Consider the following 25,738-nt stretch of genomic DNA (forward strand, 5'->3'; position numbering starts at 1 on the left):
AAACTAATATTAGCCTGCCTCAAGTCATCCAACATACTACAACCCAAATATAGTAGGTCCTAAATAAAAAGTCGCGGGAAGAAAGTAAGAGAAGAAGCCGCCAGTTGCTGGCCGTTGCTGGCCGTTGCTTGCTAGAGTGTCAACGCGGGAATGGAAGATAAGAAGAGATTAGGGATTAGAGTGAGAGTGAGAGAGTGAGACTCGAGTCAAGAACTTATTCTCTTTCGATTTTGTTTGTTTTTATTTTATTTTAACATTTGATCTCATGTAGCATCATTATAAATATGCACATAGGTTCAAAACAATATATATTTTACAATCGGAATCTAATAACTAATTCAATATATGCCTTCAATTTGGCATCTTTCATGTGATTTTAAAAAAGAAAAGTGGACACCTTGGGGTATAAGGCGTCCAAGGCGCTTGAGGTGACGCCTCATACCCCAAGGCTGTCGCCTTATTGCTTGAAAATAAGGCGACGCTGATTTAAGGCGCTCCAAAGGCGCCCAGATGCCTAGGCGACGCCTTAACAACTATGCTCAAGATCCAATTTCAATCTCGAGCAAAACCAAAAGAATGTCTTGATCTAAGCCAAATAGAAGCAAGGGCTAAACTCCAGATGGATCGGGAGAAGGGACAAGAGAAGAAAAGGTTATCAAGGTCTTCGTTTCCGTTCCAGTAGAGAATACAGCTAGGGTTGGCGGGGATGTGGTGACTAATGAGGAAAGATTGCTTAAGGAGGGCCAAGTTAAGGGCCCTGGCAGGGGATGTGGCCTTTGAACCAAACTAGAGGGGCCCATGGGACATAGGGAAATGGGGACCTAAGGAGGTTCCAAGCAGAGGCGGTTGTTAAGGTTTTGGTATGGGAAGGGATCCAAATGGTGATGTTGGAAGCAAATGATGATGGGGATGGGTTCCAAACTTGTGTGAGACTAGGATGGGAAGGTGGGGACCCAGAGCCATTAGTGATAAAAGAGGAGAGAGGGATGGCTTTGGGGATGCAGGAATCATAAATAGCCCGAGGACCAAAAAGAGAACAAAATACCCATCGGATGCCAAGGATCAAGCCAGAAGGAAGTGGATGATCCGGAGGAGATTTGAACAGAGATTGCAAAAAGGGTGCAGGGCCTAAGAGTTCGAAGTTTTTTCAAGATCCAGGAAGAGGTGGAGTGGGACGGGGCAATCCAGATGGAGTCCGCTTTGAGGAGATATGAGTAGACCCAGGAGACCCAAATTGAGTCATGTTTTAAAACAATTTCCTAGATGAGTTTGAGGAGGTAGGCCAATTAACATCACAAATCCGACAGATATTGAGGCCTCCTTCAGATTTAGGGCAATAGGTGACAGCCAACTAATAAGATGGAGGAAACGAGAGGATTCTTGGCCCTTCCAGAGAAAAGCAGAAAAAAGGGATTACATGGTATGGATGGTAAATTTGGGGAGAGGGAAGATGTCACGCCAATAGAAATAGGAAGATTGGAGGACAGAATGCATAAATACCACTCTACCAGCAAAGGAAAGGAGTTAACCTTTCCACAATTGGAGCTTTTTCCGAATGAGATCAAGCATACAGGAGCAATGGTGCGAGTGAGCCTACCAGGGACGAGGGGAAGGCCCAGGTAGGTCACAGGAAAGGAACCTAGATTGAAGCCAGAGAGCTGTAAGAGGGAGGGACAAGCAGAGTCAGAGATACCCAAGAGGAAGATTGTGGATTTCTCAAGGTTGACTTTAAGGTCAAACAAGGTTTCGAAGGAGGAGAAAGTGGAGAGAAAACAGGAGATAAGAGGTGTGGTCAGCTTTGGAGAATATCATAAGATCATTAGCGAAAGCAAGATAAGTGAGCTTGAGAGATTTACACTTAGGAATGGGGGAAATGAGAAGTTGATCAATTTTGGATTGGAGGAGACGGGATAGGACTTCCAAGCCAGGGTGAAAAGATAGGGAGAGAGCGAGCACCTTTGACGGATTCCTACTCAGGAAGGAAAGAAGCCAGCAGGGGAACCATTAGTGATAATAGAGAAATGAGGAGAAGAGATGCAAATTTCAATGCCATGGACAAAGGAACGCAGGAAATCCATAGCAGAGAGAACCTCACTAATAACGTCCCAACGGATGGAGTCAAAAGCTTTATAGAGGTCAACCTTTAGAAGTGCGGCCGGGGAGTGGGAGGAGCTATCGAAACCTCTGACTATTTTTGCATAAAGAAGAATGTTGTCAGAGATACTACAGCCGAACATAAATGTTGACTGATTAGGACTCACAAGAGAGGGCATGACAAGTTTGATTCGGTTGGCAAGGATTTTGGAGATAAATTTATAGAGGAGATTACAAAGGGAGATGGGGCCAAAATCAAAAAGAGAGGAGGCTCTGGGATTTTTGGGGATTAGGCGGAGAAAAGTTTCGTTAATAAAGGCTAGCTAGGAAGGGAAGAGGAAGAAACTTCGAATAGCATGAACAAGGTCATTCTCAATGAAATCCTAAGCAACAAAGAAAAATCCCATACTAAATCCATCAGGGCCAAGGGCCCGATTAGATTTATGGGATCGGATGGCAGAGATTATTTCCTCCGAGGAAGGAAAGGAGCGAAGAGAGACTAGGAAGGAAGGGTCTACAAACTTATTTCAAGTGGAGGGGGAAGAGGGGGACTAAAGGGAAGGGAGGAGAGAGAGAGGAGCCTAGAGAAAAAGGAGGTGACTTCAATTGTGATACTAGGAGGGTCAAAAATCCATGTCCCACTACTAGTAAGAAGACAAGGAAAAGAGTTGAAATTGAATCAAGCTTTAAGGGATTAATGGAAGTAGGCAATTGATTTTTGTTAAAGGAAGCTTTCTTTTTTGGGTGGCAAGGGTAGAAAGGTTGAGGGAAAGAGATTTTTTCCCCCTCTACCAAGGTCGGGCTGAGAGGGTCATCTTGGAGAGGGTATGGACCCTAGAGAGGTCCACATGGCAAGAAGAAACCGGAGAAATTGCCAAAGGTGAAGGAATTCCAGCAACGGAGGGCATTCTTGATATTCCGAGTGAAGCGAAAGTCACAAGAGGGAGGGAATCGCAGTAAACTTGTTGAGACCAAGCAGCCTGAACAGTGGGGAGGAAGGAGAAGTTTGATGTCCACGTGTCAAAGAATTTGAAAGGCTTGGGACCAAAGGAAGGGAGATCTAGGAGATGGAGATGACAGGGGAGTGGTCAGAGAGAAGGGGTGGGGAGAAATGGGCATGAGAAGCAAGGAAGTGGGAGATCCAAGAATCATACGGGCCTATCCACTTCTACGATTTTGCCAGGTGAGGCGGTGACCAAACCATCAAAGGTCAAGGAGACTCACATCCTCGATCCAAGAGTTGAAGGCTTCAACAATTGCAGCGTTCAGCAAGTAGCCCCCAACTCACCCATGGGAATAACGGACAATGCTAAAATCACCTCCAATACCCCAGGGCTTCCCAAGCATGGACGGGGAGAGGAAGTGGAGGTCAGCCCAGAGAGGGGCATGGTCCGAGGATCAATTGAAGCCATAAATGATGATAAGGAAGGAGGAGGGGGTTGAGGGGGAAGAGAGGTGGAAATGCATGAGCTGGGGGGAAGAGAAAGGAGGGAAGGTAAATAGACGGGTTCTAAAGGATCCAAATGCCACCATTAGGAGAGAAACTTGAATTAGAGAGAAAAGACCAAGAAGGGGCTAGAGAGAGGGCAATCCGACGGGCATTGTCACCATGAACATGAGTTTCAAGGAGAGCACAAAAGGAAGCTTTTGAGTTCCGGAGAAGGAGCTTAACTTCGGCTTGTTTAGCAAGAGAGTTAAGACCCCTAACATTCCAAATGAGGATGTCCGACATTTAAACTGTTATTGGGGAGGGCATCAAGAGAGCTACCGGGGGGGGGGGTATCAGTGGAGCAACTGGGGTTGGGAGTATTAAAGTCCAGCTTAAGATTAGTAAAGAATCTTCAGCTTAAGATTAGTAAAGAATTTTCAGCTTAAGACAGTTATTCACAATGAAGCTCTTACATTCCCAAGCTATCTTTGATTATTCCCCATCTTCACTTAACTTCCAGAACTGCCCAAATATAATTCTTCACATGGTCTCTACTCTATTAAAAATACTTAGGCTTGCCAAATCTCTAAAATTTGCCACCCACTGCTGAAACTTCAATTTATTAACAGAAAAGCCATTATTCTTTTAAGGCTATTTGATTGGACCAATGGCAAAGCCAAACAGGGTTTTCTAAAGAATTTAGATATATAACCAAAACTAGGGAATCTAGAAATATAACCAAAACACAATTGAAATATCTAAGAAGGAATTATGATTTGAACAGAAATAACAAAAGTAGTGCAGTCACGCTTATGATCAAGAAACTCAAAGAGGCACATGACGATTTCAATTTCCAACAAAAAGAGAAACGGCAAGAAGAAAGATCTGTAACTCATAACATGCTAATGTGAATTGCAGGGTTTCAGTAGAACCATGATGACAAGACACCCAACCCAAAGAATCGACTGGATAAGCTTTACTTGCAAAGAACCCACACATAAGAAGTGAAAGATTAATCGAAATAATATAATATATATCGTTTAGGTCTCTGGAAGGCTCATGTCTCTCCCCCACCCTCCTGTTCTTGATACCCCAAGGAACAGGACCATAATACCATTGTTGATTCCTGGGGTCTTGGCTCTTCTTTTTTGCCAACTAGTAGGTTGTAACTCTCCCTCCCCCCCCCCCCCCAACCCCCACCCCCACCTCTCTTCTTTCTCTCATTCCTTTGTATTTTCCCTCTCCCTCCTTTCCATCCTTCTACATTCTTTCTTCCCCTCCTTAGGGCTTTGGTTAATGAATATATTCATTCATCCCAAAAAAAAGAATATAATATATATACACAAACACATACACACCCACACACACACACACCCTGCTACTTTTCAATCAAGAACTAAATAAATGAAATATTGTACCTCCTCAAGAATCTCCTGTCCCGAAAGAGGAAGTCCAAGCAAAACTCTTCCCTGTCGTGCAAAACTGGAAAGAAGAGTAAGATTTGTCTGAGTTGTATCACGGTCCTTTAAATGCTCCAAGCTGGTAAGGTCCTTAATGATGTTGACAAAAATGCCGGTCTCTTCAATGACTCCAACAAAGTAAAGTTCAAGTAGGAGTTTCAAAGTGCTGCGTTTCTTCATAGCCTTCAAGCTCCTATCAGCATCTGGCTCATCCCCAGATTTTCCAGGAAAAAAGACTTTCAAAAGGCCTTGAATCAGGCTCGGGGAGAAGTCTTTGTACCTTTGATGAAGCAGAGAACATATCTACATAACAAAGACTAGTAAGAAAAAAGCGGCAGATAAAGAAATACAAATAGAACTTACAAATTCAAAACTTCATGCAACACATCACAAGGTGCACTTCATATAAAATGTAATAAGGATTCTCATGAAATCCTACATGACTGTCACCATCTGATACGCATAAACAATGCACTCATGGATAGTTCAGTTTTTTACCTTTTCCAAGGGGTTCAAGGTTATTAGGCCGTAGAAGTTACTCTACCCTTAACCACAGTTCAAATTTCAACCAAGATAGGCTGAAATTTTGTTTAAATCTTGGTTTCCTGATAAACTGAGATAAAACTATGGTTTGGTTTCAAAAGTCCAAGATTTCAACAAGTTTTGATAGTATCTCAGAAATTTTGATAGTTTTGACCAATATTTCAGAAATTTCGGTAGCTTCAACCAATAAATGCTAAGTTATAGATTATGACCAATTTCAACCAGCCCACTTCAGCAGTTTCAAAAAGTGTTGACCGAGCTTCACCAAGTTTCTGTAGCTTTGACCAGTTTTGACCGTCCATCACATGTTGAGTTTTACCCCTGAAATTCCCCAGTTTTGACATGGTTTCAACACATCCCGGCCATATCTCGTGTCTAGCTGGTCAAAAACCAGCCTCAAAATTGAGATCTTGATCCTTACCCTCAACAACTTAACTGAAGAGGAGCAAACAAGAAGCAAACCTCAATTAAATACTAGATGTAAAACCCGTTCCTGAGGTCTGTCAACTAATATTTTTTGAATAGGGAGGAGAAAGGAATTTGTGATGGCATGAGTTTTGAAATATCATTGACGTTCTAGATGGATGACCATCTCGAACAAAATGAAAGCAAACCAACTTATCTTCCACAAAATGAAGTCAAACAAATAGCTGTACACTAGAATTATCATCCATTTCCTGTCTACCATCTATTAGCAGAAACCCCTCTTCTACCTTCTCATTTGATTAAAGAATTACACCATAACAAGGAGCAAATAAAGCAAAGCCATCCTCTGTATTGTTAAAGCAGGAGATAGTGTTACACTACACCCCAGTAAATCTTCTATCAATTCCAATAATTAACCAAACACAAGACCATTTAACTACCAGATCTGATCAAATTTCTACATATCATCTTCATCCCTACCGGATGACTCTTCTAGCCCAGCTAAGAATCAATTTTTTACAACTTAATTTTCTGGAGCATAACATGTTAGCCGTGCTTTCTTAAGAATGTCATTGACAAGTGCTGTGGTTTATAAGATTTACCTCAACCAATCATATTCCAAAATAGCAGCACCATTGGTTACAATCCTTTTCACAATTGATGTAGCCTTAATTGGATGAGGGCCAACCTACCAAGATATTTAGGTCAGGTTTATATCCAGACTCAAAAATAAAGCCTTAGGGTAATTTCAGTTATGGGTTATGGGGTGGTTTATATAGTTTCATCCCAATTGGTTTGAAATAGGTACCTCTAAACCTATGGTCCTGATAGATATTGAATTAGGTTCTTAAAGTCTAGGGTAGGTTTCAAGAAGTCCCAGACACAAAGGTAAAGATGGGATAATATGGGGTTGATCCCTTGAGTTGGGTATGGGGGACCAAATGAAGAAACTAGGATCGTACCTAGTGTTGGTTGCTTAGAAGATGCTCACCAACTTTCATCAAATTTGGATGGTTGACACATAAGTCACGGACAACCTTAATTTTGGAGGTAAAAGGGGGTTAATTTCAATGATTCAAGAAAGGGTGTATATAGGATTGGTTGGTGGGTTAGGGCATTGGGCAGTAATTGAGAGTTGCTCATGTCAAGACTGCTCCATGTCAGTCCATCCAGCCATGGAAGTGCAACTGCATCAAGAAAGTCGTGGCTTATGGCACCTGGTGATGCAGTAAAGAATGTCCAAAGGGGTCAATTGAGCTTCAGAATACTTAATTTCCGGCCCATGGATGGGTTCCATAGGCACTAAGACTTTAAGTTTTGGGTTTATTGATGTAATCAAGCTAATTTATAAGCCCATAAAGTGGGGGTAATGCTGGTACACGGGATTAGTTGTTGATAATTAGATAGAATTCTGTTTTGATTTTATTTACCATTTTAAGTCTTTGAAAGTGATCAGGAGTCCCCGTTTTAGTCAAACTAGCAAAACTTACACATGCATGCACACGTGGTTTTTGTTTTTGTTTTTAAATAATCTAAATGTTTAAACAATTTCAAAGGAAGATATTTTTTTAAGATATTATTGTGAAATTGTTTTCTTAATATATGGAATGGAATTTGGTTTTTTCCCCCCTTTTGTAGTGTCATTATGGATAAAATAATGTTTTTCTTCATTTGAAAAAACATTTTCTTAGTTTTGATTATATATATCTTGTGAAAATGGGGTTTATTTTGAGAGAGAGATAACTGGAATGAAAATTGGGAATTTTTACTCGTCAATTATCGAAAAAACCTACATTTAGTAAAAGTAAATTGACTTTAACTTTACAACAATGGCATGATGTAAATTGCTCAACTTTTTGTACATGCAAGTAATGAATTGTGTTTATCACAAAGAAGAAGTGAATTTAAGATAGCTTTTTAGAGCAAAATACCGGGGGGGGGGGGGGGGAATTACTAACTTAACAACATATAGGGATTAAAGAAAACACTAATTACCTTTTATGTTTCCTTATATCAAGTTCTTCATCTGTTGTAGTTATTAACTCTATTTCCTTTCATTTTAGTGCTTTTTCCCTTTCTACAGTTTTGTATGTTTTTCCCTTTTACCCTTCAATTATTTTTGGATAGCTATCCTTCACTGTGTGAGCTCTATATTCCAACCCATTGAATGGTCATCTCATGCCAAGGATGGCGCCATGCCACAAGGAACAGAGGCAATAGAGGAAAAGGAAGGGCATGTGTTTCTTGAGTGAATACTATCAACAGTTGTAACTTTTAAGGTTAAGTAGAGTTAACCTTAAAACTCGGTACTTTTATATAATAATATACCAAAACAAAATTGAGTCTGTACCATTCTATAATAGTAGTACGTGTGTGTGATGTAAAATTTAAGGTTAAACCGATTGAGGGTATTTTGGTCTAGCAAAAAAGTAAACTGAAACAAAACTGAGTTTGTACTAATTAGTTTTGAACCTTTTGATAAATCCTATATTAAGAAACATATTTTTCTTAAAAGATCATCATGAAAAAGAAATAAATATAAGTAATGCATCCCTGATCAATTAGAGACGATTTGATTAATGAATACTTTCTATAAGAGTTATGGTGCTTTTGGCAATGCTGCCAATGCATATGTGATTGTTATCCTTTCTTTGATTTCTTCTCTTCATCTTCTCTTTAATTTCCCAACAATTTCTTTTGTTGTTCAAGTTGTTATACAAGAACATCTTCAATAACAGAAAGTTGAATTATTCCCGACTCGAATTCTTCTTTTAACATTCTAATTCCTAAACCCTAGTTCCCCTTCGTCCTCTTCCTATTCTTCCAATTCCTTGCCCATGATAGCCCACCATAACAAGCCTATCCCAGGTCTGCATCAGCTGGGGTAGTCTGCTGGAGTTTATGGGTGGAATGGAAAAAGGAGGTCTTGAAAATCACACAACCAGCATACAAAGTACTTGACAAATCCAATTTGAGAGCCTATGTCATTTCAACAATTTTGGGTGATCACTCCTTCAAGAATCAACATTGAGTGGCATACCTTTTCTGAGATCACCTGACTCTTTTTACAGTTATATTTAGTAGGTGAGGTTGATGCAACAGCTAAGTTGCACTATAACACCTGTTGGTTGTGGGTTCAAATCTTGGAAACAGCCTCTCCTGCAACATACGAGGTAAGGCTCATGCAATTGTCCCTTGCAGACCCTGCAGTGGGAGCCTTCTGCACTGGGATGCTCTATATGACTACATGTGTATATTTTGGGTAAAGCATAGAAGCCTGTTCTAACCATGATTGACACTGTGATGTTTGAAATAAAATGAAGCAGCAGGTCAGATTCCATAAAGACGGAGTAAACAATCAGAAACACCAAGTATTCTCATTCTTTAGACAAAAGGCAGCAATTGGAAAGAGGCTGCCCAGAAACACTAGAAGCAATAAGATTGAGAGCCCTGGCACAATTAGGAATTGCCTGATGGCCCTAATCAATGTCGGTGCAACTTACATGCTAGGTCTCATTCCATCTAGAAGAAGGGACCTTCTTCTTAGCAGGAAAGCTAGGACTAGAGCCAGTTGAGAAGCAGACCAAGCCCAACTGTCAAGGGAAGAACTAAGATTCAAACAGAAGAGTTCTATAAAAATCTATAACAAGAACACAAGTTTTTTTAAAAGGTTTAAGTAGATTCCATAGTTGTCATAGTGTCTAGGTGACGCAAGGTATTGGAGTGGGCTGAGGAGTAATTCCCATTAGCCCGATTTCTGAATGGGATTCATTAACTGTTTATTTCCATACAAGAAAAAGAATCTAGCAGTTTTTTTTTTTTGGGGGGGGGGGAGTACGAGCAAGAAATGAATCCAGGCCCCATAACTGGAAAATTAAGTTCACATCCCCAAAGATCACCTGAACAGCTGCTTGTATATCCGAAGTTCTCAGCTTGGCATCGGATATAGCTGTGACGGCTTCGCTAACAAATTTGCTTAAGTTGACACCCCGTAACTCATCCATCAAGCCCTCTCGCTGCTCTTCATTTATCTGCTTAAGCTTCTTAATGACAGCCGTATTGCGCTTAATGCTGGAATCTAACGTCCTCAAAAAGCCTGTGTCTGGAAATAGATTACACTTTAATCAATCATTTGAAACAAGTACACATCAAATCACACAATATATGCATCCTAAACCCCCAAAGCAAATAAGGAATTAACACAGTGGAAAAGCTCATACACGAAGCGGACTCTTCAAAATCTTGCATCATGTGAATGCCCCTATAACATTTTCAATTCAACTTGGAAAAAGGGGCTTCAAAGCTACTGAAGCAGGAATATTTGGTCAAAATTCTCAATGCTATATTGAATTTTTAAACTGGTGAAATCACTGGCTAACTATAAAGCAAACCATTAATTTTATCATTATTCATTCCCAAACGATGGTGGAGAAATTTATAAAATGTTTGAATCAGGTGAGAACCACTAGCTCATATTATATGCATTGACAATGAGTATCCAAGAATTTTAGAAAAGAATGGGAAATCTAAACAAGGACAGACATTTTCAATAGTTACTAAATTGAAACAGATTAGACCATTAAAAATAAATCAAAAATGCAAAACAAAAGGCACATAAAATATAACTAGGCAGAATTATGTTGCTGGCATTCCAAGTAACATTTACACATGCAAAGATGTTTTGAATTATCCTCACTAGTATCACTCAAGGATTTGACTAAAAAGAGGCATTTCAAATTTGCATCAATCGTCAAACAGACAACGTGTAGCCACAACATATTTGCAGAGAGTGCTTGAAAAAAACCACCCATTGTCTTTATGATCTGAGAATAGTACCATGTTCAGAGATTAAATGTGAATGGGATTTCAAATATATCTATCTTTTTATATTTTGATAAATAACAGATTAATTGAATCACAAAAAGGGGCCAATGAATATGAGTGAAGTAGAATTATTAGTCCTTACTAAAAATACAGTATCAAACAGAGACAACCTATAGAAAACCAAAGTGAGTTCACAACAGGCTCAATTATCAGAGTTTCCTCTTCAGAATGAATATTATCACATTTCTTGGTGATATAAGCACCCCGACAAGTGTCGCAAGAGGGCCTAGCAGCATGTGCAAGCTCCTAGGGGTGTTTTTGTCCTTATCTGTTAAGTTTTAGTTGTTTTACTTCTTTTTTTGGATTCTTGCCTAATAAAAGAATCCTAATTGAGTTTTATTTCAGTCCTAGTTGTAGTGAGTCTATGTAGGAAAGAATAGTCTAGAATTGTGTAACCTAGATCGAATCTTTTTGGGAGTCCTTCATGTAATTGGCTATAAATTCAAAGCCCACTGCTGTAATCAGCCAGTTTTTTATCAACACAAATATCAGAGAATTTACAGCCAAGGAGGTAATGAGTAGCATCCTTTTGAGAGGGGCCCTGCAGTTGTCCAAGAAGCTCTTCCTATGCAATCTTGACACCTACATTCTGTCCTTCAATTCCAGCAAGTTATCCTACCATTCTTTCACAGCAAGAATCATCAAACTAGTCAAAACCCCTTCCCAAACCCCAGCCGTAGTCCTCCTTCATTCCCCTCACCTCCCTCCACCCCACGGCAACTCTATTCAATTTCTGAGCAAGAAACCCCCATGAACCCTGCTGTCCTAATTCCCACTCCAAGGAAAGAGCATCTAAACTCCTTTTAGGTTACTTAAACCCTTCGGCCATTAATTCCAGCCCTCTAGCCCATTCAAATTCAAGAAGCAGCACCTTTCCCATTTTGCGCAACCAAGCAAGAACAAAAGAAAGAAAAGAAAAGAAAAGAAAGTGAACAAGACTGGTCAACAATCTCATTCCCCTCTAGCCGCAAACTTCCCATAGCCCCAATCCCCAAAATTTGAACCTTTTCCCAGTCCCTTTCCATTTTGTTAAAACCCCAACTTTAATTCCTTCTCAACCCATTTAGGTTTTTGTTAATCCAAACTTTCCCTAAACCTTAGAGTCTTAGACATCCCAAAACCAACCCTTTTTGAAATTGTTAAAACCCTAGAACCCTCCCCAACCCATCACAAAACCTTAGAATTATTGCTGTGGGTGAAAGAATTGAACCATAAGCTGTTTCATCCTCCCTGCTTACATCACTTGGAATTCATAATGTTGAAATGGCTAAACAATTACACAATATAGTTTAGGGTATATAATGGTTGGTAGTTATATAGTTCGTATGGTCCAACTAAATAGGGAGTTGAGAATTGAGATAAGCTGCAGCAGGTAGAATGCAGTACAGAATTTTATAAAAGAAGACAAAAAAAATAATATTCATTAGCAATCATCTTCGCAGTCTAGACCTTGTTCTTGGTAACAAGATGAAGGCCCAAAGACTATGCACTAAGGTTAGTCACAAGGGGTATGGCCATATGGTGATGTGTTTGGAGTTTTCCTAGTTAAAAGAGTCTATTCAGATTAGGTTGTCTGTGGGTGCATGGTGTAACAAAGGTTTAAAATCTCATTTCATTTCAGTGTTTCAGTAAGACCAAAATATTGAAATTTTTGCTGTATTATCTACCAAGTTATGGTGGGTTTCAGACCAAATAGAGGGCAGAAACTTTTTGGAACCCCTATTTTAGGATACATAAACACAATTAGATCATATTGCAAAAATAATGGTCTAAGTTGGTGTTTGGGATTTGCACCCTTGATTTGTAGCATATGGTCGAATCTTGATGTGTTCACACATCATCACATCAATACCTCCTAAAGTTCTAATACAATAATTTAATAATTCATAGATACTAATATTGTCTTTTTTACACAGATTCTACAACCTTAAATGAAAAATACTATGCTAGGGCATTCCCCGATAGAATAAGCGATGCCCTACACTATGGCCTAGTGTTAGTGATAAGTGGACCCAGCTAAGGCCTATAAGCAACGGACACCGCATCGGCGCCAAGATGCAACAATAAGTAGGCAAGGGTTCTCATGTCATGGACGAGTGCGGGCAAAGCAGCTAGGCCAGAAACGCAAGACCAGACTTGCACCTTAGAACAAAGGATCATTAATAAGACCATAAGAGTTCAGAACTAATAGTTCTTATGAGAAAAATAAGGATTAATATAGCTAGCATTTAAGAGACTAGATGGAAGGGTAAAGAAACAACAGAGTTGGATGACTTTAAACTTAGGTACGAAAAATAATAAAAGTGGAGCAAGCATAATAGTGGATAAAGATATCTTTTAAAAAAAAAAAAAAAAAAAAAAGATGTGGTAGATGTTAAAAGATTAGGAATAGGATTATAGCCATCAAGCTTATACTAGAGAAAGAGATCAAAAATATAATTAGTGCATATGCACCTCAAGTAGAATTGGATGAAAGTTTAAGTTATAATTTCGGGGAAAATATAAATGTGTTAGTGCAAGGGATTCATCAAGGAGAAAAGATTTTCATAGGGGGTGATCTAAATGGACATATTGGGAAAGATCAAAGAGGCTATGAAACTGTAAATGGAAGATATGATTTTGGAGAAAGCAGTAAGGAAGAGATCTCAATTTTAGATTTTGTTGTTTCTTTTGGTTTATTTATCGTAAATACTTCTTACATAAAAAGAGAGAGGAGCATTTAATTACCTTCAAAATGACAACATATATGCCAAATAGATTTCTTCCTCAATAGAAAGTCAGTTGCAAGGATTGTAAGGTCATACCAGGGAAAAGCTTCATAGACAACATAGAATAGTGCCTTGGATATGTGTCTCTCAAGAACTTATAAAAGGTGTAAGGTCATCTATCCTAAGATAAGGAGGTGGAGCATGAAAGGAAATTGTTTGAAATCTTTCACTAACCAAGTAGTCAAAACAAGGAAAGTGAGAATTGACGAGGACACTAATACTATGTGGAACGAGAGGACTATGTGCATTAGGAAGGTTGCTTAAGATGTAATAGGTGAATCAAAAGGAAAGCACCATTCCAGTAGAGAAACTTAGTGGGGGGGGGGGGGATGGTGAAATTAAGTAGCCTTAAGAATAAGAAAGCTAGCTTTAAGACATGGCAAAGGACTAAGGATGTAGAGAGCCTATAAAGGTATAAGTTGACTACAAAAGAAGCTATGACAATTCTTGGAGTAGCAAGGGAAAAGAAATATGAAGATCCATATATCAATTAATAAGCTAGGTACAAAGGGGGGGGGGGGACTATTCATAAGCTAGCCTAAATATGGAACAAGAAGAGTAGAGATCTCAACCATGTTAGATATACTAAAAGTGAAGATGGCAAAGTACTAGTACATGATGAGGACATCAAGAAGAGATGACAAGTGTATTTCTCTAGCCTACAAAAACACACATACTTCAAGAATCTATGATTCAAAAGATTATACCATTCGTCATGGCACCAACTTTCAGACATATATACGGAGAATTATGAAGTTCGAAGTCAAAAAGCTCTAAACAAGATGAAAGTACGCAAGTCGCAAGGTTCTAATAAAATGCCAATAGAAGTGATGTACAGTGGAAGGACCCACCCGTCAAGATTAGTCCCAAGAGCTGAAAGAAAGGGTAGGGCTGCTGCCCAAAACTTGCAGCCCTACATGAAGGCTAAATCACATGGGGCAATTTGGTCATTTTGCAACCCCTCTTGGCACCTGCAGGGTCCTATTAGATGCAGCATAATTGTAGAATCCCTGTCCTTTATGTGCTTGAGTAAGTCTGTGATTTAGTTACAAAGGAGTCCCAGCCAAGTAGGAGCATCAAGTTGGAATCCTATGGATTCCTTCTTAAGTTAGGAGTTCTTCAATCCTAAGGTTTATTTAATTAGGGATTATTAAAACAGGATTCCTTATTTTATTTTCTTTTTAAGAGTCCTTCGTAGAATGAGAATCACAAGTCAAGTAGGCATTTCAGTTCGATTTGCTTCCAATTTTGAGTCTTATTATAAATCCTTCTTGGAGGCTATAAACAAAGCCTTTTACTTTTAAATAAGACAGGTTATGATTATTGAATAAAGCTGAAATAGGAAGAAGACAGCTGGAGTCTCAGGGTTTCCAAGAAGGAGTCCTCCTGCTGCTTATCAACTCTGGTTTTGCTGAAGATCTCCCCTGCAAATAAGTAATCATTCCCTACACCTGCTCCTACGCTCTCCCTTTTTCTTCCCCCTTGTGCAACCCCTATCCCACTGCCAGACTCCTTGCCACACCATCCCCTCCCCAAACCCTATTTTCTTCAATCCTACATTTACAAACCTTAGAATTCTGAAATTATTTCTGAATTGAAAAATAACTGAATTCATATTCAAAGCCCTAAACCTACTGGCTGAACACAAACCTCACTCACACCCCTCAACCCTAAAATACCCCTAGAAACCCACGCCACAGGATTTGGGAGTCATTTCCTTAGGCCTTGTAACTACCCTAATTGGCGGCTGTCCACCTATGAATTGCCCTAAGAAGCCCCAGCTGCAGGAGTTGAGAATCCAATTTTACTGCTGAATTCAGTTTGGTTGATCCTATAACTGGCCCTCAACTTGGGTGTTACATCAAGAAGCATGGAAGAACTTAGGAACCTATGGGTTAGCCTGGCTAACCAACAGGAGAAGCATCGTGGTCCTAATTTATAAAAATAAGGGTGATACTCAAAGCTGTAATAACTATAAAGACATTGAAAAAGACGAGTCATACTATGAAATTACGGGGGTAATCAAAATTCATTTGAGACAATCAACCACTATTATGGAGAACCAATTTAGTTTTATGTCGTGAAGATCTAAGATGGCAGCTATTTGCCGATTAGAAGACTTATCAAAAGGCATCGAGAGTGTAAGAGAGATCTTCATATGGTCTACTTTAACCTATAAAAAGCTTGTGATAAGGGTCCTAAAGCATTAATGTGACAAGTACTAGAGAAAAGAAATGTTGCAAGTAAAAATGTGGACAAAGTGAAAGATATCTATGATGATTCAGTGACAAGTTAATGTAAACCACAATCTAAGGTTAGGGTTTTCGATGAAGTTCCCAAGATTAGGTGGCTACTAGGAGTTCCAACAATAGATAGAGAGTTTCTAAGGTGTTTTAAGCTGTTCAAACCTGCCGTGACTGAGTTTCAGATCTGAAACAAAGTGATGTTTGAAGTTCAGATTCAAAAAAATTGGAGACCTAGGTCAACTAGGATTGGATTCAGGGTTTCGGTTAGGGCTTGGGGAGTGCTACGTTGGCTGTAAGGCTAGGGCAGAACTTGAGAATTCTCCTATTTTAATTCAGAACCTATCTCAAGGGGTAGGGGCTGAAAACTCGAGTTTTAATAATTCTGGAAATTTCAGAATTTCTGCAACTCCTCAATGGAGAAGATGAAGAGCAGAATTGTTCCAAAGTCCAGAACTAGGGTTGCTATGGTTAAACAGAGTTTAGGGATATATTCCAGAGGGTTATGTGATTCCAATGATGGTAGAGGGATGGGGTTTTGGGCTGGGAAGGAGTGAATCCGATATAGGTTAGGACTGGAAAACCGTGGGAAAGAAGAAGGTGTGGGGAAGCGTCTACGGCTAAAAGAAGGGGCCGGAATTTGCAGAAAACTAAAGGGGAAGGGCCAGGTGTTAGGTGCAATAGGTAGGGGATGGTTTCCTACATCAGAACTAGAGGGAAGGGGATGTAGAGGTTGCAGTATGAGGGGAAGAGGGGGAGGGAAGCTTGCGGACAGAATATGGGAGTTGGGAATGGGGTGGCACTCTAGTACTTACTCGGATACTTGCTGGTTCTTGAAGATTTGTTGCTGGACTTGATGTTTACTGCTTCAAAGCCTGAGGGAATGCTTGCTTGAATGCTGGAAACTAATTAAGAATACTTTAGGGATAACCACAGGGTCCCCTCTCAAGAACCTACCAAACTCAGGCAATTCAACTCTCGAACTTTAATTCAATCAAATCTAAAAAATAATTTACAATGAAAGGCTATTTATAGCCTGAAAGCAAACTCTGACTTAACTAATGATTTCTTATCAAATAAGGATTCCTTAACAAACTAATTAGACTCTTTTTTTTTTTTTTTAACTTTTTTTTTGTACAAAGGCACTTTTTATATATAAGGAAATTGGGGATGGGGATATTACATATGCCGCCGGCAAGGGTTGAACCCACAACCTCTCCACTAAGAAGTGAGGTTCTCAACCATTCCATTAACCCTCCATCGGCAAAAAAACAATTATTAACTAAATAAGATAGGGAGTCCTATCCTAACTCAACTGGACTCTTTCAGGCATGACTTGACTTATAGGTAAGCTTCTCAAACCAATCCCAAACTAACTCAAACTGGAAAATGAAAATGCTCAAACCGTAGACTCAAAATTGAGGTGAATCCAAATATCAAAAAACGCAAAAAAAATGCCTAAATTACCCCTCTAAGGGGTTTCAATCAGATTATGGAGGCCATTTTGGTCCCTCTTGAGGGCCCCACTTGATGATCCGATTAGGAGGGTCTTTGTGTTCACATCACAAGTGTAAGAATGGTGGGGAGATAAGGTAATGAATTCTCGATTACAATTGGACTACATCAAGGATCAGCTTTAAGTCCATATTTATTTGCACTTATAATAGATGATTTAACCAAAGACATTCAAAATGAGGTTCTTTATTGTATGCTTTTTGTTGATGATATTGTTTTGATCATAGTTGTCAAGGCATCACTTAAACATCCGGGTGGTCCCTGCCCAGTCAAAACGACCGTCACTTTTTTTAAAGTCAATAAAGCGGTCACTTTGTAGCTTAAGCGTCCAAGCAGGCACTTTGGACGCTTTGGTGGCCCAGCTACCGCTTTATTGGCTTTTATTTTTTAAAAGTTTTTTACAAAGAAAGATACCAAGTCGGTGGTAAACGCATTTAATTCTATTCTAAAAGTCTTTGTTTGTTAGATTACACATCAACTATAGAACCATTATACATAGAATCATATCCATGGTACAAAATTCAATCAAAACTTGCGAAATTTCGGTATTTTGCAAAAACCGAAATGAAACTAATGAGGACCAAAAAAAAGTCCTCAGTTTCGATAAAAACTGTCGAAATTTCGTCGAAACTTGTCAAAACCTCGAAACCTATCGAAACTTGGTTCAACCTAGTTGGACCAGCTGGTTCATGAGAAAAAAATTTCCCAAATTTCGTGGGGAACTTGGGAAATTTCGTGGGAAACTTGGGAAATTTCGTGGAAACCTGGGAAATTTCTTAGAAACATGGAAAATTTCATGGAAACTAGGGACTTTTTCCTGTAAATTTTGTAGCTTTCCCAAATTTTCAATTTTTTTGTTTATTTCATGTTTTCCCAAATACCATGACAACTACCCCCTCCATCAGGACTTCCCTATCCAAAGTGTGTATTCCCTCAAGCTGGATATCTTAAGCATGTTGATAACCAGACTCATAAAGTTACATTTGTCGATTACCTTGACAACCATAGGTATAAAATGTCATGGGATGTCTATGTTCATTGGTTGGAGGAGAGGATGTTACAGGCATAGTACTGCTCAGCTCACAAGATGAATCCACTATTGGCACTCCTCTTAGCACTAAGTTGTATTTTCCTTTTATTGTCAACTATTTTGAAGTTAGAAATTATATATTGAATGTTATGTGCTTAAGTAGTTAAGTTTATAATATACTTTTCGGACAACTCTACATTGATGTTATGTTCATTAAATGACATATCTACATTGATTTTTTTAGCAAAATACAACCAATGTGTTCTTTATAGTCTAATTAGCTTAAATACAAAATCCCACCCCAAAATATTCTTTAAAACCTGTCGAAACTTGTACGGAAAAGTCCTCGGTTTCCTCGAAATTTCCCAAGTTTCCACCTAAGTTTCCCATTTTTACCCGGTCGAAACTTGAGTTTCCCTCAATTTTTTTACCATGATCATATCAATGGAAAATTGGGTTCAAAAACAAAATACAAAAAGTAAATTGAAGAAAGAATCGAAAGAAATCGAAACAGCGCCCTAACCTTATGGACGGAACTCCCTCACTCTCTCTTGAAGTCTTCTTCCTCACGCCTAATGGAACTCCTCTCTGCAACCAAGGATCATCTCTCCCTCCAATTGCCGGCAGTAAGTGGTTTTCTTTCCCTTTTTTTCTTTTTCCTCTGTAAGTTTATGTTCCTTTTTTTTTCTTTTTTCAATTTTTCTATTTTCTTCTCTGAGATTCTGAAAAACTACTTCTTCATTCTTCCTCTGTTCCATCATTTCCCAGCATCTCTCACTTCCAGTTGAAGGTATGTGAAGTCACCCACTCTTTCTCCAACTAGTTTTTTTCTGGTTTTTTCCCCTTGTGAAGTAATCTTAATCTGATCGGTGCAAGTTGCAGGTTGCTCTGACACTACCTTCTTCTCAAGCAACATCAATTTTTTTTCCTCCCCCCCCCCTGTCTCTTCTTCTTCTCTAATCTCTTGAGTCTGAATTCTTAATCTTAAATAGTTAAGTAGTCGATTTTGTGGTTAGTTCTTCAGGTTTTGCCAATCGTGCTTTGATGTTAGAACTCAGAACAGAATGGTTTCTGTTCAAGTGTAGTATATAGACATTTTGAGTAGTTTTCATTCTGCACGATCTTAAGTCCATGCCTATATAGTTTTTCAGGTTTCACATTATAGTATTGTCATTCAATATGAGATACAATGTTGTATGGTACATGCTCTTTCTCTTTCTCCTTTTGGGTGTGTTATCGATTTTTATTCTGAATCAGGAGGCACTTGCTCCTCTTGGCTTTGGTGGGAAAGCTGCAGTATTGCAGTGTGCAGATTTGAAGTTTGATTTGTGACTTTGATGTTGTTATGTTTGAAGTTAATGACTATGTTCATCTTCCAATCTTATATATTGATTATATGAATGAACTTTTCATTAAGTTTGCAAAATGTTTCGTACTTAAATGCTAGGAATTTTATGTAACTTTTGATTTTTGGATCAACTATCAAAAACTTAACACTAAAATGTTTTGACCGCTTAGAGGATGCTTTATTGGTGCTTTGTCACTTTAGTGCTTTGGAAGCCCTCCATCGCTTTGGTCACTTTGTCACTTTGATAACCTTGGTTTTGGGAGTCACTTTGAAGCACAAGTAGAGTTAAGCACCAAGTTGAAATCACAGACAACAACCTTATGATCAAAAGGCTTTAAACTAAGTTGAACGAAGACGAAATATCTATTATATAACTTTGATCGTGATCAAACAGATGATGTGGCAGTGAAACTTGATGAGAATGAGACTACATAAAGAGATTCATTTAGGTACCTTGGCTCAATCATAAATAAAGTTCTTATAGAGGATGATGGTTCCTAAAAAATTAAAATAGGGTAAATGAAGTGGATAAGTGCATCTAAGGCGTTGTGTGATCGACGTATTCCTTTAAAACTCAAAGAAAATTATACAGGACCATCAAATGACCAGCTATGACTTATGGTGCAAACTCTTAGGCTATTAAGAAACATCATATAGATAAACTCCATGTAGCAAGAATAAAGGTGCTAAAATGGATGAGTGGCAAAACTATGAAAGAGAAGGTAAGGAATGATCATATTAGAGCTAGTTTGCAAGTAGCTCCATAAACGATGAGTTACAAGAAATGAGGTGGCACAGCCACATGGAAAAATGATCTAATCTAGATCACAGGAACTAGAAGAGCTACGGGCAAACCTAAGATAACCTTAAAAAAAGAGGTGAGAGAGGATATGTATCTAGAATCTAGATGGCCTTAAACATAGCTAATTAGAAGGCAAGGATTCATGTAGGCGGCCCCATTTAGTTGGAATAAGGCTGCTTATTGTTGTTGTGGTAACAATAAATACTATGTTGCCTAGGATCAATCCCACTAGAACTCCTATGGAGCCAACATGCATTGTTCTCTAAATGTTCAGCGCATATGAATGGACACCATAGTTTGCAAGAAGAAGCAAGTATAGTGCTCCACAACTGACATGCACATTACATCATCAACATACTGAAAATAACCTATCCTAGGAAATGGATCCCCAAACTGTGAAGGAACCCGATAATCCACTTGTTATACGAGTCATATGATACTGTAGGTAGCATGTATAGCTTGTAATGTTGTAGAAGAATGTTCCCCAAAAAAATCCGATACATCCCTTGGATTGGGAAAGAACACTCAACTACTAAATTTTCCAAGAATAATGAGATTTCAAACCGAAATATGGTATCAGTTTCATTTCAAAATGGCATTTCTTTCAGCCACATTGAAAAGTACTCAAAATGTTGTTGAGATTTTAGAATATGCTATTAAATTACTCAGTCTCCCTCTCTTGTCGGCTTATTATTAGAACCAGTTAATTGCCAAACAACAATATGTTGGTCAAACCTGTTGTAGGTTTAGCTCCCTCTTCTACTTGGCATTTGCTGGTTACAGATCCTGTTCTCATCACAATAACAGCATAGCTAGAGCTAAGTTGATGAAGATCATAGGTTCTATCTTTTATAATATGCATATCCACTACATCTGAAGCATAAATGCTAAGTAAGATTGTGCCAGAGACATTTACATGAGAACATGGTCAAAAGATAGAAATAGAAATGTACCCCCACAACTTTTAAGTTGAAGTAATAATAAGTGAAACTATGACTCAAAACTGATCACGAATACAACAGATTGGGTGGTAATATGGTTCAACTTCAAGGCAGTAAAGGGGTGGTAAACAAAGGTCAAAAATGGGCTAGTGAAGTGGTTAAAGGAAAAGGATAGTTCACACAACCAAGCAGTTGAGATATCGCTAAGTAGCATGAAAATTTCATCTCTGCAATCCCCTTTTCTCTACTGAAAAAACTCCACAATATACAAAGGGAAATAGGTATAAAAGTAAACATTCAATTTGTTTAAAGATAAGCCAAGTTTCATCAAGCCAAAATAAAGAGTCCCTATTATGCCTCCCCACATTACAGTAAAGAATATACAGTAAAAGATCAGCACATAGGACAACAGTTATCCAAAAAGTAAATAAATAAATAAAGACCATCTCCTGGGCTACAATACATCAACTTTTGCATTCTTTACTAACCAGGTCTCTCAGGATTCAGATTACTTTGCCGCAAAGCAATCTTTGCCTCGATAGATCTTTTGAATTCTTCAAGACGGGCAGCAGATTCCTGCAATATATAACAATCAATATAGGGAATTACACAATCCACAAATATCACTAGATGCTAACAAGTTCCATAAAATTAGCAAACATGAATTCAAGAATTCACGACAGGGGATTTAGCGTGTGCATTCAGGGATACCCACATAAGAACTTGATTAACTGACAAATAAAGCTCTATTTAGCTAAATCCAACACTTCATAGCCCTGAACTGGACCTATTTCTTATAATACAGTGATTAATGTGCCAACAATAGTCATGTTTATCTAATGTCCCCTTGAGCACAGTGAAATTGAACAGATATATTCATTAGGAATAAAATTTAACAAAGCTCACCTCATCATCTTGTTTACTGGCATGTTCACCGCTACCACGACATTCATCTTCCGGATGCTCCATCTCTCTGAGAGACATCATCAAGAATATCAGTAAAACGATAATTATGACTAAAAAATTACGAGAATCGTAAGTGCAGAGGAAAACCAATAGTTAGATCCCGAACGCTTGGAACATTAGTGTCTAGTTTACATGAAACGATCAAATTTCATAACTCAACCGAGATGAAGACATGAACAAGACAAATCCAGCAAAAACTCTTAACGTAAAATTGATAATAGGTAGACTAACCTAGTAAACTATGGGTTCCCAGTTGGAATACTTCTCTTCTTCGCCGTCGTAATCGTTGATTTCAGCGTCTGAAATCTGTGTCGGAGGTTCAACTACTACCGGCGATTTTAAGGTCGGAGGAGGGTGCGAGCGTCGCCATTTTGGTTCAACTAAAGCAGGATCGATTTTTCGGGACGGAATTTTTCCTTTCCCAGGAAGCAACGACTTGGACCAGGAAGAGAGAACAGTTTTGCTCTTTGCGTCCCTCGGTGTGAGCGTTTGGTACCGTTTTCTTCTGAACCGCCTCCTTCTGGCCCGTTAGGTTTTTTCAAGTTCCCAGGGCTGAACTCTGGCTACTCACGCTTAATTGCAACTCTATAAATCGGACCCGCACCTGGCCCTGGTCAAATAACGATTTCTAGGGCCTATACCGATTCCGATCCGGTTGGAATCGATCACACTAGCCTTAAGAATTGGTCGTTTCTGGTCTGAATCCCTCAAATCTGGTTCGATATTTATGTTTTGTTATGATAGTTTCGATCTTTCTAGCCTTAAGATATTTAAAATCAACACAGATGCCACTTTTACCAAAAGGAAGGCCAACGATGGGCCTGGGCTTCATTATTAGAGACAATGGGGGACATATTATCACTGCAGCATCTGAGAAAACAAATGGACATTCTGCTTTGGTAGGGGAGGCTCTAGCTGTATGATCATGCATGCTTCTTGGATTGGGGGAAGATCTTCATAATGTTCATGTGGAACTTGATTGCAAGAAACTAGTCAATATACTTCTTCACCCTAACCGCCCTATACCCATAGCGATCGAGCCCATTATTGCGGATATTATGTGTCTTTAAGCATCCTATTCATAATGTATTTTTTCTTTTATTCCTAGGAATGCCAACTATGTTGCAGACTTCCTAGCCTGGAAAGCCCAGTCCATTGAGGACATGACTGTTTGGCCTGCATCAACTCCTTGGTTGGTAGACTTATCTTCACCTTCCTCGACTGGTCCTCTTGAATAATAAAATTTTCTTACCAAAAAAAAAAAAAAAGATATTTATGTTTTCCATCATAGTAGCACTTGTTCGCATATTAAGTAGTGTCACATTTCAAAAAACAATACTGTCAATTTATTTATGTTTCGAAAAATTGAATGTTATCTAGTTAGGAAGGTTATGTCCCTCCAAGGCAGGACTTCTTGGCTGTCATCCTCTCTTTGGCAGTTTTAACTATATAATCAGGATGCCTTTGTTATGTATGTAGACCTGATTTGCATGACTGGGGGAAGTGGTAGGGGGGCAACCCCCTGTGGGGAATGAATCATAGAGCAAACGAAGGCTGATTTTACGAAGGTGGCGCTTGCTTTGCTTCTTAAAATTATTTTGGTCTATCAAATTTACATGAAAATTCCTCATATGATAGCCAAGATTATCTTGAGATATGGATAGTGTTAATTATATATCAATTAAGGGTTGCTTGTTTAAATGTGTAACTCTACTCTTCTGTAATTGATTTTTTAGATTGTTGATCCTTTGAGAGTTTTCACATAAAATCTTATGTGGTCCATGTTCGATCTTTTTTCTTTTTTATTTCATTTTGTGATTGTTTCTCAAATTCAATCCTAACAACATTGTCTTTTTCCACTGAATAAATCCCGATTTACCCGTCTTCTTTTACTTATCTTCTTAACCTCACCAGCTCCAATCTCTCTTTAAACTGCAACATGGAAACGACAAGAAGAAAAGTACTGGGAAAAAAAAAAAGAAAGAACACATAACTGAAAACTCAAAATGTCTCATGTTTTTGTTTCCTGTACTTCAAAGCTTCCTATCCCAAAGAGATTACCTATGTTAGCTTAAAGCCCTCTTATGCGCTAAGGGATGGATCTCCAAAGTTGTGTTTGAATCAAAGATGCAAGCTTAGTTCACTCTTGCAGGTTGTCTGAGGAGGAAGACTTTTCAGTGATGTCTCCGAGCGCTTCTTCAATGAGGTTGTATACCATTTATGGTACTAGGCTAGTGTATCTCTCAAAATCATTTAAACCCCTACTTCTTTCCCATCATTATGTTTTCCAAACCTTTGCAATATTAGCAATGTCTACCCATCTATATGCCGTTGATGGAGCAGATGCCCCCTTTGAAGGACCAAGAGCTCCTCGCCGCGATGAAAAAGGGTTAAAGGCCGTTGCTGAGGTTGCACAGATTCGACCGTCGGCGATATATTGCCGACAAATTGTAATATCGGTGTCGCTGGGGGGTATCGTGTCGCCCCCGAGCGACACGTCGATTTTTCGCCCCGTGTCGGCAATATATCGCCTACACGAGGAACCATGACTATAACGTGAAATAAGGAATGAAAATGAAATAAAGTGAACAATAGAAAATTGTTTAAAATTGTGATATTTATTTTAATACAAATCACATGAGATGTTTCAAAGTACTTTTCTTTCCTAAGGAATTAGAACTACTTTGTTATGCATGATTGAGAAAGTTATGCATGATTGAGAAAATAAATAATCCTACAAATTTCGCATAACTATTTGAGAATATTTTTGGCTATTGTCATTTTTTATGGTTATGTTTATCAGGTTAGTTTTCTTTCAAAGAATAAGTTTGACATACTCGATCGAGGCAATTCAAATGCTACTAACGTATAATAAGAAGAAATTTAAAGTAAAATTTTCAGAACTATCATTTTTTAAGTAAAGATGTGAAGAGATGGAATAGAATCAACAGAGGGGTCCATACTCTTTAAATAATGCAAGAAATTGAATGAGTAGTTACACAATAGAGAAATGTGAGACATGCCATGGTAGCTCAAGCAGTCAAGCCATACAAAGCAAAGCAATGGACCCCACAAATCTTAAAAAAAACACCTTCATAATGAGACAAAAATTGGTTGTCATACTTTGTCTTTTCTTTTCTTTTTTATTTTCCTATGATACTTAACGTGTAACATGAACAGTATTTTGGTCCTTGTAAGGGATCTTTTGAAACTTTTAAAGCTTGAAACAAATATTTAATCAAAATAAGTTGAGAATTACCTTGCTTTTGTTGCTGCTCGTGATAGTCCC

At 38.6% G+C, this 25,738-nt stretch overlaps 1 protein-coding gene across 1 annotated transcript in view; it reads right to left on the reverse strand.

The window, feature by feature from the left end:
- LOC149023306 (regulator of nonsense transcripts UPF2-like) overlaps positions 1-22,971 on the reverse strand; it is a 48,452-nt gene extending 25,481 nt beyond the window's left edge. The window contains 5 exon segments of the mRNA XM_089143855.1: positions 4,942-5,286; positions 9,852-10,054; positions 21,972-22,059; positions 22,390-22,456; positions 22,681-22,971. Coding sequence (XP_088999981.1) covers positions 4,942-5,286; positions 9,852-10,054; positions 21,972-22,059; positions 22,390-22,452 — 699 coding nt within the window. The 5' untranslated portion in view covers positions 22,453-22,456; positions 22,681-22,971.
- Between the last annotated feature and the right edge of the window lie 2,767 nt (positions 22,972-25,738).

The sequence above is a fragment of the Hakea prostrata genome, chromosome 2 (assembly GCF_041222555.1).
Source record: "Hakea prostrata isolate BN-2017 chromosome 2, UWA_Hpros_2, whole genome shotgun sequence".
Lineage (NCBI taxonomy): Eukaryota > Viridiplantae > Streptophyta > Magnoliopsida > Proteales > Proteaceae > Hakea > Hakea prostrata.